This window comes from Anthonomus grandis, chromosome 8, assembly GCF_022605725.1.
Source record: "Anthonomus grandis grandis chromosome 8, icAntGran1.3, whole genome shotgun sequence".
Classification (NCBI taxonomy): domain Eukaryota; kingdom Metazoa; phylum Arthropoda; class Insecta; order Coleoptera; family Curculionidae; genus Anthonomus; species Anthonomus grandis.
Window position 1 is genome coordinate 28,717,289 of NC_065553.1, and position 16,638 is coordinate 28,733,926.

Sequence of the window (16,638 nt, forward strand, 5' to 3'; positions counted from 1 at the left end):
ATCTATTAGAAAAAAATCCATTACTTTATATATATTTTTTAATTATTGTTAACTCTTTTAAAAAAATTGACAGTCCAAACAGATTATTCGATGTTATATATCGTATTTTTCAATTACAACCTGAAGATTACCACGAAGAAAAAATTACACACGAAGAAAATTACGTATCAGAGTTACCGACGAGTAAACCTTAAAACGGTTTTAACCCATTTTTGGTCCGAGAAACGATACTAAGAAAGAACAGAGTTTAAAAATAAAAAAAGACGATTTGAAAGTAAAACATCCCTTTTCTGTAATGAGCGCCTAGATTTTACGCGCGAGAGAACTTTAAAGGAAAGAAGGGATTAAAGTCAAATAAGAGAATTTTGTGGTTAAGGGTTGGAAAATTGATGTAATTTTTCTTTTAAGCGACTAACTAGATGATGTTAATGCCATTAAGTAATTGGTTTGTGCTAAAGTAGCTGATATATATAATTAGATACTTACTGCATTCCGATTCGTCTGATCCATCTATACAATCTACATTCATATCACATCTGTAGTGAGGAGGAATACAGTATGTCTTATTAAAGATATATTGTCTACAGGTCAGCTCGCCTTGTTCGCAGTCTGGAGGAGCTAAAACACGAAAATGATCCCTTAGATTCAGTTAACCAAATTATTAGTCATTAAAGGTTTCTTTATTAAATATTTAACATATATATACGTACTACACTGTTGGAACTCATCCTCTCCCTTTTCACAGTCTTTCTGGTAGTTGCACACCCATTGTGAGGGTATACACTTGCCCTCTGGGCACTTGAACATTCCTGGAGGGCATATCACACCGGTGGGATCGCCTGCAAGAAATAATAAAATTTTATTAATGAGTACATTATTAATAATATTTTTATTACTATAACAGTCATATAAATTTATCACCAAAACATGTTTTTTTATGGAAATAGTGGAAATTCCATGCTTATTGTTGTACGCAATATTCAGAATTCCATATATAAATATGAAATAAAAGTATATGGGGTTTTTTATTAAAAGTTATTAAAAAGTTTAATATTAGTTTGAGAGGGAATATTTTGAAATTTATATGAATATATAGTGGAGATAAATATACAATATAATATAGCTGTTTCATAAGTTTTTTTTTAGTTATACGTAATAATTTATGTGGGGTAATTTAATAACATCGAATCGTTAATAATTTGGCGAATGAAATAACGGGGTGAATTAAACCTATAATTATATAATAAATAACTTATTATGGACACAGCTCTGTATTCATATTTGTCATAAATAATATACAATTTATATTACGATAAAATTCTCGTTTGGTTAAATTTATGCCAAAAAATACCGAGTTTTGAGCAAAAACAGTTTAAATTTCCCGCCAAAACCCATTAATAACAGATCTGAACTTTCAATGTCAAATTACACATGCGCTTAGGGGCTACCCGTTGGAAATAATTTAGACAGCCGAATTAGCGAAATCTTCAGCATAATTTCTGGGCAAATTTCAGAGCAACTGAAAATGTCAAAATTTGACAATAACTTTACACCAGTGTCTTAATTCTAATACCTATTTCGGTGTTGCCAGCTTTATGCATGAAAATTATTTTCTCCCAAGTATTTTGACTAAATAAATAATTTTGTTTTAAATATAGCTCATGGAATATTATAAGTAAAATAACAGAAAATTAAATTAAATTTCAACTCCAAACAGAGCAAGTGATGGTAACAATTGTCAAATCACCTCGGTGTTGCTAGTTTTAAAATAAAACAATTTTTAAGTAAGATTCTCTTAAATTGTCTTTTTAAATGGGTTTGGATCATTTCCAAGTTCCTCCAAGCACATATTATGTCAAACCACCCGAAATGTCAAAGTATAACGTCGATTGACGAGGGTCTAAATGCAAATAAACATCTCGGCGTTGCCAGTCTTATTCAAAAAATTGAGTTTCTCACAAATATTTTTACTAACTGACAGGTGTCAAAAAATCATACCGTTGTTGTCAGCTTTAAACATCAACACTAAGTGCATCCAGTGCGCATGCAGAGATTTGGAAAAAATGTTTACAACGTTTAGGTAAATTTTTCAACAGATGTATTGAATAAATTTGAATTATGATCTACGGATCTTAAAAGTGTTTTCCCTTATCTTCATTTAAATGAATTCGTCTTTGTCTTTTCAGAGTTAATGCAGTGTAAAAGTATTATTTTCAGAAGAATATTTGAATGATCGTTCCAAGAGAGAACTCCAGATTTTTGAAAGTTAAACTGAATCTGCTTGGTTTTTTAACACAGTTCGAGCGTAGCACATTTTTTTTACCGTACCTACGAATTACTTGGAGCTCTACAAACTCAAGCTAGAAAAAATCTGGTATTGAAATCTTTATCGTAGCGGTCACTTCGGGTATTGCTCTTATTGGGTTAAATGTCACTATATAAATATTAAATATCACAATAATTTTCACAGTTATACCGATTATTACTAATAGTACATGTAAAATTACTATTTGAATGACTACAGGTACCTGCAGGTCATTCAAATAGTAATTTTAAATAAGTTATGCACTGTGTCTCTGTTTTCTGTATAGAACCAATTTTTAAGGTTAAGTTTAAAACATTTATTATAAATACAATCTTTTAGGTAATCTTGTATAAAAATTATATATAGTGTTGAAGTCTTGCGTTGTGTTTCTATATTATTAAAGTGATCTGTTGACGGCTTATATACATTAATAATATTGCTGAAAGTACAATTGTCTAATATCGCTTATTTTTGATTCAGAGTATAATACGTCTTATATTTTTTTATTTTACATAATTTTTATAAGCCATTTCTGAATTGTTTCAAGATTATTTAGGTATATACAGGGTGGTCCATTTAACTGGAGACATCGCAATATCTCGAAAACTAAACATGTATCCAGAAAATGTTTCATGTGAAGTTTAAATGGTATTCAGGGGACCATAAACTGACGTCAGTGGTTTGACCTTAAGTGGACGTCTTCAAGGTCAAATGAAGGTCAACTTTACTTTTTTGCATAAAAACCTCTATTTTTTTAATAGTATCTGATTTTGAGTTAAAAAATAAGTAACTTTCATTCGACACTCTTTTACATGCGACCTCTACTTTTCAAGATATTAATTCTTGATTCTTTTACGATTTTTTTCTTTGACAATGACATTTGCCCTTGTAGGTAGTATCTGATGATCTATTAAAAGGAGTGAAAGTATCTTATGATAGAATTATATTATCAACGGAATCAAAAACTTGAAAATAAAACGTACAAAGTTCAAATAAAAGAAATTGAAACAAAAAAAGTCAGAAAATTATTTTAATAAATGTTCAAAGTGTTGACCTTCCACTTCTATATAGTTTTCGACTCGCTTTCTAAACGATCGATGAACAGAATACAGAGATCTGTGGAGTTATCTGCCCGCAAACCTCCGTGATTCACAGCTTCATATTTTCGGGAGTCGTTGGTGGATCGCGATATACGATCTCCTTCAAATAACCCCATAGAAAAAAATCTAAGGGCGTCAAATCAGGTGACCGTGGCGGCCAGTGGACTGCTCCACCGCGACCTATCCAACGTCCATTGAAGTCTCGATCCAACACTTGGCGCGCAACGCGCGAATAATGTGCAGTACAACCATCATGCTGGTACCATATATTTAGTCTCACTTCAAAACACACATCTTCCAAAAATACTGGTATAATCTCCAGCAAAAAATTACGGTATTTTTGGCCTGTAGGGACACCATCAATAAAATAAGGTCCTATGACTTTATCATTGATGATGCCACACGAGACATTCACAGACCATGGCCGCTGATGTTCTATCACTCGAAACCACCTGAGATTTTCAACGGCCCAATAATGCATGTTATGACGATTAACTACACCATAGTTTGTAAATGAAGCTTCATTGGAGAATAAGACGCGCAGAAAGAAATTGTTATTTTCATGCAACTGATTTTGGGCCCATTCACAAAACAACACTCGATTTTGGAAATCATTCCAGTGAAGCTCTTGATGTAACGACAAGTGATACGGATGAAACTTGTGATGTTTCAAAATTCTCAGGACACTTGTTTTGGAGATTCCAAAAGCAGAAGAGACCAATTTCTTGAGAACTGACTCCAGGATTATTACAGCAGAAACTGCAGCTAAGACGGCAATTTCATTATTTTGACTGGTAATGCTTCTCTTTCGTAATCAATTTATCGTTCTCACTCTTCCATCTTCTATAAAGTGGTTCACTACACGATAAAATTATGCTCGCGATGGAAGTTGTCGCATGGTATACAGTTCAATGGCTCTATTAATATTCCATTCAAATTCACCATAGATAAGGACCATTTCAACTTTTTCATTTATTCTTAGGCATTCCATAGTCACTCAACAAAATAGTCAAATACTTGATAACTGAACGAATATTGTGAACCATAATAATCTCTCATTTACCTTATTCATCAGTATTTGTTTACAAACAATGCCTTATCACAATAATATTGAAGAATTGCTAAACCAAAGCTATTCCTGTTTCTAAAGTCATTGTCAAGGAAAAAATTCCTAAAATAATCAAGAATTAATATCTTGAAAAGGAGAGATCGCATGTAAAAAAGTGTTAGATAAAAGTTACTTATTTTTTAACGCTAAATCAGATACCATAAAAAAAATAGAGGTTTCTATGCAAAAAAGTAAAGTTGACCTTCATTTGACTTTGAAAACGTCTACTCAAGGTCAAACCAATGACGTCATTTTATGGCCCCCTGGAAACCATTCAAACTTCACATGAAACATTTTTTAAATACATGTTTAGTTTTCGAGATATTGCGATGTCTCAAGTTAAATGGACCACCCTGTTATATATCTCAATACACCCCATCCTGCAAATCCCTATGTTACACGAGGTTGGAACAATGCAAAATATACTTGTTTGGGATATTATCAATACATTTTTTAAAGAAATAAAATGTGGTAACGAAATGTTTTATTTATGTTTTATTTTTCCTATTAGGTATTGTATATGTTTGTCCCATATCTTGTGACAATTTGTTGATCTTAACTGTTATCACATTAATAGATGTAGACTGAAACGGTTTAATAGTAGAAAGTGGTCAAAACCCCTTATAGGATATACCGGGTGGTGCGTCGCCGAGCGAACATAGGAAATCCCATGTAAATTTTAAGAGGGTCAATTATTGGCTTCCCTGTAAATTTTACAGAAAAAATGTAAGATAACTTTTTGATGAGACCAATCTGGCAAACCCTCGTGCAAGGTTTCAAAAACTTTTAATAAGCTAATCTTGAATTATTTAATTAAATTTAATTGCAAAATTACCAAATTTTCGGTTCAGGTAAAACCAGACACCAGCCACCAGAAAACAATTTGTTATAAGGCTTTGTCAAATCTGACGTACAGCCGAATACAAGAAATGTTTTTTTTTTTGGCTTGGTGGGGAAATAAACTGAAAACATTTCAGATACTGCTCTAAAACTGTTTCCCGCATAATGCCACTTAATTATGGCTATTTTTTCGTCGATTGAATAATTCATACTTTTTTTCAAATATCGACTGTCACTGATTTATTGACACTTTTCCTCGCATCAATGACAATATTCATTTTACTGGTGCCCGTTTGGTTTTACCTGAACCGAAAATTTGCTAATTTTGCAAATATATTTAATTGAATAATTCAAGATTCGCTTATTAAAATTTTTTGAAACTTTGCACAAGGGAACACTACAGGGAAGCCAATAATTGACTCCCTTAAAATTTACATGGGTTTTCCTATGTTCCGCTTGGCGACGCACCTCTTCAAAAGACTGAATAACAAAATCAGTAAAAGTGAGCACTTTTACTGATTTGTTGAAATTAGAAGTATTGAAAGTAGAACTTAGAAGTATTTAAAAATACGAATACCTAATATTTAATAAAATTCTTTCCTAACATATAGTTTTGAGTATTCAAAATTAATTAGTTTTTTTTATGTTGTATATTGTATAGGAGCTTAAACTTTTTATAGTAAGTATTCATATGTACATTTATGTACGTTTGCGGGACATTTCTAATATACGTACTAACTACGTATCAAAAAGTGCGTATTAAATACGTTCATTTTATAACAATGGACGTTTAGACATAAAAATGACATAAAAATTACGTACCTAGGACGTATGATGCTGTTTGGATTGCTATGTAGATAGAATTAAGTTATATATATGAGTCAATGGATCGGTCAGAACACACACAAGCTAGAGGAATTTCTTCGACCCCAGAGGTTAATTTATTCTTGAGTGTTTTACCAACCGAAACCACCTTTAGAGAAAGAAAATCGGAATATGTCTAAAAGAGGTAAGTTATCAGTCAAAGTAAAGTCAAAGAATGCTCGATACTAGTCGATATTATTAAAGTGTTCCCAAAGAATAAGAAAAATGGATCAACTATAGCTTGTGAATCTTTAACCACCGTTTGATCGGGCAACCTCATCATTATACCAGGTATATATAGGTACACTATATGTTTATTAATAATAAACATTTCAAACATTTTGTTTTAAATTTAGCCTTACTATATGCGCCCGTTATCCGAGTAATCCATAATTCATGCTTTCCACAGTCGGAATTAAAGTCTACGCGGTCATGTGGAGCTTTTCCGAATTTGAATATCAAAGAGCGTTTTTCGTTATATATTTGCGCGGCGCGGTTCAAAGCACCTACGTTGCATATAGCGGGCGGCACGTTGTTTTGTTGTTCTTGTAGCGCCATTATATTTTATGGAAAATTTAAACGGTTGTACACGGTTTAGTCACACAATCGATATATTGGGTTGAACGATTCAAATATGCATTTTTTGCTCCTTTCCGTCCTACAATTTTTTTTAATTGTGACTTACGACAGGTAAAAATGATAATTTTAAAATATGTAACGGGCGCCATGATGGATAAGACAATTATCATAGTCATTTTATTTTCCATATGGAATTTCCAAGGTTATCTTAGTCGTTACATGTGCCAAATATTACACATCTATTGATAACAAAGTATATTGATTAAACTATTTGCATTCCACAATAATAAGCCCATTATTCTCAGCGATTTAATAACGAAGACAATGGTTCTAGTCGTGTTGTGGTACCAATTCAAACCGTTCTCAGTAATATGTATTAATCAATTATTTCAATTGGAACCTACATACACCGTTTCGACATACTTATTTGGTAAATTCGCAAACGTTGCGGATACACATGAATGTTTGTCTAGAAAAATGGTACCTAAAACGCGACGTTGCGGGTACCTGCTTGTACCATTCGCACAGCAATTGGCGATTTTGATGATTATGATTATGACTGCAGTAGTCAGGATTAATTGGTTTGGTTTGATATAAGAGGATATCGTAATTGATACGTATAAAACATAAACAATATAATAGTGATGTAAGCAATATTTTTAATATACAGGGTGTTAAAGGTTAAAAAGTTAAAAAAGGCCTGGGGAATGTGATACACGATTTAAAGGCTATAACGTACGGTACAACAGATCGTTACTAAGGTCACCTAAAAACATTATAGCCCTTCAAACAAAAAGCAATAGTTTTAAAAATATTTGAATTAAATTTAGGATCAGAAAAAGGCTTTTAGTTCGTATTAGTCCGAATCCTAAGGCTGCTTTTACATCAGGTAATTAATGAAATCACAAAACTCTTTATTTCATTCTCGTACTACGTATTTACTAACTATGTTAGCATCTTTGAGAGAAGATTAATTGAAATTAAACGAAAATCTAATGAAGCATGACTGAACAAAACTTAAACACTAACTAAACTTTACAGTCTCAAACTTTAAAATCAGTTTTTTGATTTTTTAATAAATAAATAAAGTGTATTGCCGGAATTCCCATTTACAAAATTTAAATATAAAATACAAATCTTAGTATTTTACATACATTAGAAAAGTTATAAATAATCTTTAGGTATAGTACAATAGAAATATAAATTAAAATTAAATCACAAGCTATTTTTGACAACAACAATCTTCAAATGTACTACAAACTGTCTCCGGCAAAAAAACAAAAATATACTTAAATTTAAATTATCAATCTTTTTATTTGTGACCTAAACTGCAAAAAGGGCATACGAAAGATATCAATTTCCTTGGGTCATTGGATCATTGGCCAGTCTACACATTCGATCAAGAGGTTGTGTTCCAAATATTACCTCATCTATTTCTCCTAACAGGTACATGAAACTTAAAGCTGGCGCAAGGAGATTAGGAGAATTGATCATACCATTCAGGAATTTAAATAAAGTACATAAATCTACATAAGTTCGTCTGTCGTTTAATTTAGGGAGTTTTAGTAACACATAGAGGTCATCATAATTAATATTATCAACAGGAATGTTCAACTTGTAAGCGATAAATCTTAGGAATCGTCTTTGAACCCTTTTCAGAAGATCGATGTGGCACTGATAGAATGGTGACCACACAGTACTAGCATACTCCAATACATCAGATCTTGCAATAGCACAATAGACATCCCTAATGACATACACTACCGCTCAAAAGTATTTGCCCACCATGTATTCTTTTTAATATTTTAAATTAGATACAAAAATCTTTATATCTATATTTAGATTGTATCTCTTTTGTAAATTGCATATACATATGCTTAAACAGCATACCTATCAACTATGGTTCGTTGAAAAACACTGAGTATTTAAAAATAGTGTAGTGAAAATATGCACTTCTAAAAAACTAATCTATTTACAGCTCGTTTCCGATGAAATTTGAAACGTTTAAAGGTGTTTATTTTTCAAGAATTGATTTTGTGTAATATTGGTAAATAATTTCGCTTGCTTATTGACGATTGTCGCCGTTCCTTTGCTGGTTTTTCAACATTCTTTAAAATGGCTAAAACAAGAGTTATCGGTAGAAACAAAAGGTATTATCATTATACTTCATAAGGCTGGAAAGACTAACCGTCGAAATTTGACGGATTTGGGAATTTCAAGGCGGACTTTCGATTATAATGTTAGGAAATTCACCAGAGAAGGGACTATTAGCAACAAACCTCGATCGGGAAGGCCAAAGGCAACAAGTTCAAAGGAGGATTTAAATATTATAATTACAAGCAAACGCAATAGACGCCTTATACCTGACGCCCCTTACAGCAAAAATCACAGCAAAAATCAACAAGGAGCGTAAAAAAGCGGTCAGTGTTTCGACAGTAAAACGGCGACTTTAAAATGCTTGTTTTAAAGGACGTTTAGCTGTAGAAAAAACGGCTACTGAAGGATGTTAATAAGAAGAAAAGACTTGAGTGGGCCCAATCACATAAAGAATGGACTATTGATGACTGGAAGAAAGTTCTCTGGAGTGACGAGTCAAAATTCGAGGTTTTTGGAACGGAGAGGCAAGTTTTTGTTCGCCGTTATGCCAATGAAAGGGTCGCTGAGAACTGTACGGTGGCTTCAATTAAACACGGTGGTAGTTCGGTGATGGTGTGGGGTTGTTTCGGAGGATCTGCAGTGGGCGATCTAATTAGAATAGAGGGAATTCTTCGAAAAGAGGGTTACAAAACAATTTAAAGTGACAATGTACTTCCTTCTGGTACTCGAATAATTGGGGAAAACTTCATCTTTCAACATGACAATGACGCCAAGCACACGTCGAAATTGTGCAAGCAATATTTAGGTCAATTACAAAGGCAACATCTTGAAATAATCTGAAAGTTATGGTATGGCCCCCACAATCACCGGACCTCAATCCTATCGAATTACTGTGGGATGAACTGGATAGACAAGTGCGAAAATCATGCCCCACATCAAAAGAAGACTTGTGGAGGATCATCCAAGAAGAGTGGCACAAGATATCTCAGGAAACTTTGGACAAATTAATTAGAAGAATACCGAAACTCTATGAAGCTATTATTAAAAATCGAGGCGGACATGTAGATGAATCCAAAATTTGATTTTGTTAAATTTAATTAATTGAAAAATGTATTGTTTATATTCATTTTGTTATAAATAATCTGTTTCATAAGAATAACTGATGGGTTTATTATTTTTAGTTATAACTTTAAAACAGTCATATGTGGGCAAATACTTTTGAGCGGTAGTGTACACAGATTTGAAGCTTTATTAAAGCATTTGAGGGATCTCAATACAAAACCAAGCAATTTCATAGCTCTGTTGGATATCTGAGCAACATGAGAAGCAAGTGCAACCTTTTGATCTAAGATGACGTCAAGATCCTTTATCTCTTGTGGTCTTTCGAGAATAATACTGCCAATCTCATATGGGAATAAAATTGGATTCCTTATGCGGTAAAAATTTATTGATTTACACTTATTTATATCAACCTTTAATTTATTCAATTTTCCAAAATGATGTAAAATCCTGCTGAAGCTTAAAGCAGTCATTAATAGAATTGACCTTTGTAAAAATCTTCAAATCATCGGCATACAGATCATTTATGAAACAATTAAACAGAAATGGAGACAAGTGTCCACCTTGAGGAACACCAGAATGAACAGTTATCTCTCTAGATAAGGCATTCTTCAGCTTTACTACTTGGGTTCATCCTGTAATGTAACTGCCCAACCAATTGAGTAGAGCACCACCAAATTCCATTACTTCAAAATTGTGAATTAAAATAGAATGATTTACCTGGTCGAAAGCCTTCGAGAAGTCAGTGTATATTGTATCCATTTGATAATGACTCTCCAGGGCTCCTAGCACAGTAGATTGAAATTCCAATAGTTGAGATGTAGTTGACTTAAACCTAATAAATCTGTATTGTTTCTGAATCAACATATGATTAATTTGGGATGTTAGAGCTTTAGTAATAAGGGATTCCAAAATTTTCGGTATAAGAGACATTTTGGATATAGCTCTATAGTTAACATAATTAACGACATCAGAACGATCATTGTTAATTAATATAAGTGTAATGTAGCTCTGTTTCCAGAGCACAGGGCAAATACCCACACTCAAAGATCCAGTAAAGTATCTGGCTCTATTAATTTTTAATTGTCTGGTCGGCTAATATGGTTTTGCAACGAAAGTTTACTTATTCCATATAACTTTTATTTTTTTGAAGTGTGGTAACTATACCACATTTCAAAAATAAATACTATTTTAAGAATAACTTTATGTCTTCTAATCAAATTATCAATAATCCTATCATCCTAACCATTGATCCCAGCAATTGTTTTAATTGTTTCTTTTTCTTTATTAAATCTGTTACTATTTAGGGGAAATGAGACTAAATCATGTACTAAGAAATGTATGCTAGCCATTTTATGTTGAAAAAAATAGTTAGCATTCTAAGTTATGTATCTAAAAGTATATCTTTCTTTTCTATAAATATCAAATTTTAACCTAATCTAAGAATGGAAGTTGGTTATTTGTTTCTTGTTCGAAAGTAAATTAATTGGACGCAAAACATTTAATAAGTTCTTATAAAAAAAATGATCAATATTGTATTTATTTTTGTCCAATACGATTAACACATCATCAACCTATATATCTTAACCAAACTCGTAAAAAGTATTGGAATATATTGTGGAATGAATGTTTATAAAGAGCTCGGCTTGAAAGGAAGACAGGCTGTACCCTCAAGTTATTCATGCGAATTGTTCTATTGAAAAATATTTGGTAACATGAAAAGTTTTGTTAATTTACTTATTTATCATATAATATTAAAACCATAACTTTCCGAAAGTTCAGATATTTCAGAGTTTTTGCTATAGGAATGCTTGCAAACAAAGAATATAATATATCGAACGAATTTCATTTTCAGGAATATTCAAAAATCGAAAAACCATTCTTAATGAGGATAAAGATCTAATCCCTTATAATTATTTTTATACTTCTGAATTTGTGACCAGAGATTGTGTATTAGAAGTAGTATTTTGTTTATCAATATCAACCATAAACACACATATTCTCTGTAGTTTGTACAGCTAATAGTAAATTTTTCTAGTCTATCGGTTTGTTCCACGTTATATATTTTACTATATTTTATTAAATGTAGTCTCTCTTCTACGTAATCGCCCTTTAACTATGATATCTACGTTTTTATTCATGTACTGTTTTAAATTCGACGAGAGAAAACTACGACTTCGCTAAGTTTCCTTTTTGAAACCAGAGCCCGGGGATGCTCCCTCCCATTAACTATTATAAAAAAATGGATAGAAAATACAAAACTGCGTCCTAACAAAGTTACATATTTATCTCCACAATCTCAAAATAAATTTATTAGTTTTCTTGCAAAAGCTTTTTTGGAAATTGAAAAATTTAATTTTTTTACAAATATGGTCGATACAACTTCAGATTATTAACACACTGAACGACTCTCTACAGGGTGTTTCAGAACTATGGGATCAAACTTCTTGGGGTTGTTCAGTGCAACAGAAGAATTCATTTGAGTATAGGAACCCATATCCGGAAATGTGTCACTACACCACTACGGCCCTAAGACGCGTTAAAATTTATAAAAAACATTAATTACCGAAATAGGATCAGCTGCATTTATTTTTTTCTTTTATACATGATACCATAACAATAATTGTTTAAAATCAACGCTTATCAATGTCAATTCTCAATGTCATGTTTAAAAATTTTATAGCTTACAATTCTTAAACATTTATTGCTAATAGAAAACTTTACCAATCAAGAATTGGCGGATATGCATATGGCATACGGAGCAACAAACTGCAATGCACGAGTAGCATCGCGGTTGTATCATGAACGTTATCCCGAACGACAGCATCCTGAATACAAAAAGTTTATTGCGGTTCATCGGCGGCTCGCTGAGACAGGCATGTTTAAGACCAAGATGCATGAGACTGGTGTTGCTCGAACCGTAAGAACGGTCGAATTTGAAGAAGAGGTGCTTCAGCGAGTTGCCGATGAATCATCAAATAGCACACGTGACGTCGCTAAGAATATGAATACGAGTAACGCTTCTGTCTGGCGGGTACTACACGAGCAACAACTCCATCCTTACCACTTCCAGAAAGTTCAAGGTATGACTGCAGCCGATTATCATCCTAGAGTTCAATTTTGTCGATGGATTGCCAGAGGTGGAGTAGTTTCTTGGCCTCCTAGGCCACCCGATTTAACGTCGCTCGATTTTTTCTTGTGGGGACATGTAAAGTCTTTAGTCTACGAAACTCCAGTAGAATCAGAGCTAGACTTAATTGGACGAATAACAGCAGCATTTGAAATCATTCAAAACGAGGATCAAATTTTTAGTGTAGTCTGCCGAAATCATGTGCGGCGTTTAAATCGGTAATTTGAGGTTGGAGGAAGACATTTTGAACAATTGTTGTGATGGTATCATATACAAAAGGTAAAAATAAATGCGTCAGATCCTATTTAGGTAATTAATATTTTTTCTAAATTTAAACGCGTCTTAGGGCCGTAGTGGCGTATAGTGACATATTTCCGGACATGGGTTCCTATACTCAAATGGATTCTACTGTTGCACTGAACAACCCCCAGAAGTTTGATCCCATAGTTCTAAAACACCCTGTATAGTAGTGCGAACTGTGGATGAAAATTGCAACCCACATGAAAGATTACTGGACTTAATAGAACCGAAAGGCAAAACAGGTAGTGCTATTGCTGATGAGATTTTAAATTCACTTAATTCTAATGGTATTAATATTAATAAATTGTCGTTTCAGTCGTATGATTTTGCGGCTGTTATGTCAGGGCAGTATAACGGCGCTCAACAATAAATTGTGGATCTCGTTCAGCACTCAGTTCCACTTGTTCCTTGTCAGGATCACCGCATTAATACAGCTGTTGAACACTGTTGCAATGCTAGCTCATTTGTTAGGGAACTATTTAATTATTTGGAAGAGCTCTATGTATTTTTTACACCTAGCACTAAACGAAATCATTCATTAATGCAAAGTCTACAGGAGGTAGAAAATAAACTTAAATTAAAAAATTTATCTAGATGGACCAATCGTGCTGAAAGCATTAAAGCAGTTCATATCTCATACGAAAAAATACTGGAAGTATTGAATAAGCTTTCCCAAACTTAAATGTATGAAACTTAAATGAAACACATTATGTATAAAATTTAACAGAAATAATGAAAACCCCTGACATAAATATAATTGATTGCAAAAACGTTATGGAGAGTACGACAGAAATACTTTAAAAAATTACTGAAGACCCACTTGAACTAAATAATTTAATGACAGCTGCTAAAGAAATTGCTTCTAAGGTAGGCATAAACGCTGAAGACGATTTTAAGAAATATTATAGGCGAAGATTAATACCCAAATGGTTAGATGAAAATAATCAAACCCAAGCAGATTTTGACTTGTACACATTTTATAGGAAAGAATTTAAAAGCGTTATGGATACTTTTGTAAACAAAATTAGGGCATCAATTGAAGATATTGTTTTCGATTTATCACCCTTTTTCAAAATCTTTAATTTCCCTTTATCCACACATCAATTATTGATTAAAGATGTAGAGGCATTAGTTGATATGATTCCTCCAAACTTACCTAAACCGGATGTATATTATCTACATTCTAAATTAGAGGTTTTATTTACTGCGTGTTCTCAAGCTTCATATCTTCAAGATGTAATACAAATTTTAACAACAAAATATAAAATGTTAAAACTAGCAACTGATATCATCCAATTCATTGTCACTGCTGGTTACGGAACTGCTTCAAATGAAAGATTTTTCAGTCAACTTAAGATTGTTAAAAATTTATTTAGAACAACCATTTATGACGATAGAATAAATGACTTAATATTAGTAAAATGTAAGAAAAAATTAGCAGAAACGATAGATTTTACAGAGCTAATTAGCTCCTGGGCAAAACTTAAGGAACGTAGAATTATTAAAATAAGCTAAATCTATTTACCTTATTTTTAAATTAAAGGTATACAATAGTTTTTTCTAATGCTTACTACCTATACTTACTTAGTAATCCTCCGGTAATAACTCTAAATATATGTAGCTATATTAGTCTTAAGTAATAAAGGTATTCTCCTGTTGCCCGAAAAATCTTATTAAAAGTTTTATGTACTTACAATAAACACACTTAGCTTTTAATTTCTGTATTTGTATTACGTATTTTTGGTTTCTGATTTTTACATTTAAAATATACTAATTTTCATATTGATGAGTTTTAATTTATATTAAGCCTTAACTAAGGAAAAGACTCTCATAAGTATGAGTATAATAATATGTATATGTATGTATACATATTAAACATAAAAAATATCGACTTAAAAAATGTATTAACTTAACATAAAATTATTTTGAAAGGGGGCGCTGAAATTGGATGCCTCCCTCCCCCACTGGCAGAGACTTAGCTACGGCCCTGAACTTGAAACTCTATGACATGCATACCGTCATTTTATGTTAACTTATATTTTTTAAGAAATATTTATAAAGAGATGGAAAAAATAATGTTTAACATAATTTTCTTCTATCTGTTGTAGAGCCTTAAAGATGAATTAAATATAATTCAAAACGTTTCCTAGACACAAATAGTTTACATTCGGATTTACGGTCGTTTTGATTTTTCGCTCCATCTTTAGTATATAAAGCCACGTGTAAGTAGTTTTAGCTTCCAGGCCCGTTATTTAGGTGTTATCTTCGACTACAAGCTGACCTGGGAAAAACACGCCAAGGCTCAAGCGGACAAAGCCAAAGACCAGCTATCGTCCCTATACTCCCTGGTCCACCCCAAGAACAAACTATCACGCAAGACCAAGATCCGGATCTACCAAACGTACATCCGTCCAATCATCACCTGGGCAGACATCCAGCCCCGCCACATGCAGAGGCTCCAAGCAGTGGAAAACAGGGCTTTCCGGATTATGTCAGGCGCACCATGGTACGTGCGCAACACTACCATCCTGCGAGATCTCCAAGCTCAACCCTTGGCAGATTACCTGACGAAACTAAAGGACAAGTACCTGACCACTGCTCTGGAGCACCGCAACCCCCTGATCCGGATCACTTATTCCACCCGAGCCCTCCCCCAATGCCCCGTACCACCTCCCCGGCGACACACTAAGCCGGGATTGATCTCCTGCTCCGACGTGACCCACGAAATGCGGCAGCCAGTATTAATATTAGTATTGTATGTGTACATATTATTAGTATTAGTTTTAATCTGCCTGGCTTTTAAGATCTATTATCATATAGAATAAGATACATTTAGCTAATTAGACATAAAAATTGTATATTTTAATCTAGTAAAATAAACGTGAGTTTCAAAGTAAGTAAATAGTTTTAGCTTAGTTTTGATTTTCTCTTGAACATGCTAACGTCGTTAGAGAAAGGTGTGTCGAGAATAAAATAAAGAGTTTTGGTTAGTTGTAAACTGTTTTGTTATTTAAATATGACACCAAAGATTTCAAACTTAGCATTAGGTAATTAATGGTTCAAAAGCAATTTGAAGAAAATGGAGGGTTAATTAAAGTATACGCTTCCATAATGAAACTTTTGAGATCTTATTAAAGTAATATTTTTTTGTCATTAGAAATAACCGCTTTAGTTACACACGACCGGTAAAGCCAATTAGGGAACTGTTACCTTAAGAAAGTGATGGTGGAAAAAACAAAATCTCCTTTGCGGTCCC

General features: G+C 32.9%; 1 protein-coding gene across 1 annotated transcript in view; it reads right to left on the reverse strand.

Moving 5' to 3' along the window:
- LOC126739391 (low-density lipoprotein receptor-related protein 2) overlaps positions 1–16,638 on the reverse strand; it is a 392,746-nt gene that overhangs the window by 272,076 nt on the left and 104,032 nt on the right. Inside the window, exons 2-3 of the mRNA XM_050445052.1 lie at positions 711–839; positions 487–618 (exon numbers count right to left, since the gene is read on the reverse strand). Of these exons, the coding sequence (XP_050301009.1) occupies positions 487–618; positions 711–839 (261 nt within the window). The remainder of the gene's footprint in view (positions 1–486; positions 619–710; positions 840–16,638) is intronic.